The sequence below is a fragment of the Apaloderma vittatum genome, unplaced genomic scaffold (assembly GCF_000703405.1).
Source record: "Apaloderma vittatum isolate BGI_N311 unplaced genomic scaffold, ASM70340v1 scaffold32171, whole genome shotgun sequence".
NCBI classification, from domain to species: Eukaryota; Metazoa; Chordata; class Aves; order Trogoniformes; family Trogonidae; genus Apaloderma; species Apaloderma vittatum.
In genome coordinates, this window is record NW_009701287.1 from 2,006 (window position 1) to 2,352 (window position 347).

Sequence of the window (347 nt, forward strand, 5' to 3'; positions counted from 1 at the left end):
GGTGGCCAGCCTCTACCTGGGGGAGATTGTCCGACATGTGCTGATCGCCCTGGCTGCTAAGAAAGCGCTGTTTGGGGGAACCAGTGTTGCTGTCCTGAAGAACAAGGATGTGCTCAAGACCCAGCAGGTCCTGGCGATCATCAAGTGAGTGTTGGTGGGCCAGGAGCTGCAGAGGTTTGGAGGATGGGGCAGTTGATAGGTGGGTGCCCTTGGCCGCAATCTGGTGGCCCTGTGAGCTGGTGCTGTGCTCTCCCTTGCAGCAACAAGGAAGGCATGGCCGAGGCGAGGAGGACTCTGGAGGCTCTGGGGCTGCGGCCGAGTGAGCGGGATTGCTGCCGGGTGCAGCA

The 347-nt window shown here is 61.4% G+C and overlaps 1 protein-coding gene across 1 annotated transcript in view; it reads left to right on the forward strand.

The window, feature by feature from the left end:
* LOC104281200 (hexokinase-2-like) overlaps positions 1–347 on the forward strand; it is a gene marked incomplete at its 5' end in the record, with an annotated part of 4,129 nt that overhangs the window by 1,912 nt on the left and 1,870 nt on the right. Inside the window, 3 exon segments of the mRNA XM_009879108.1 lie at positions 1–144; positions 261–345; position 347. The exon segment at positions 1–144 is cut by the window's left edge and continues 8 nt beyond it; the exon segment at position 347 is cut by the window's right edge and continues 148 nt beyond it. Coding sequence (XP_009877410.1) covers positions 1–144; positions 261–345; position 347 — 230 coding nt within the window.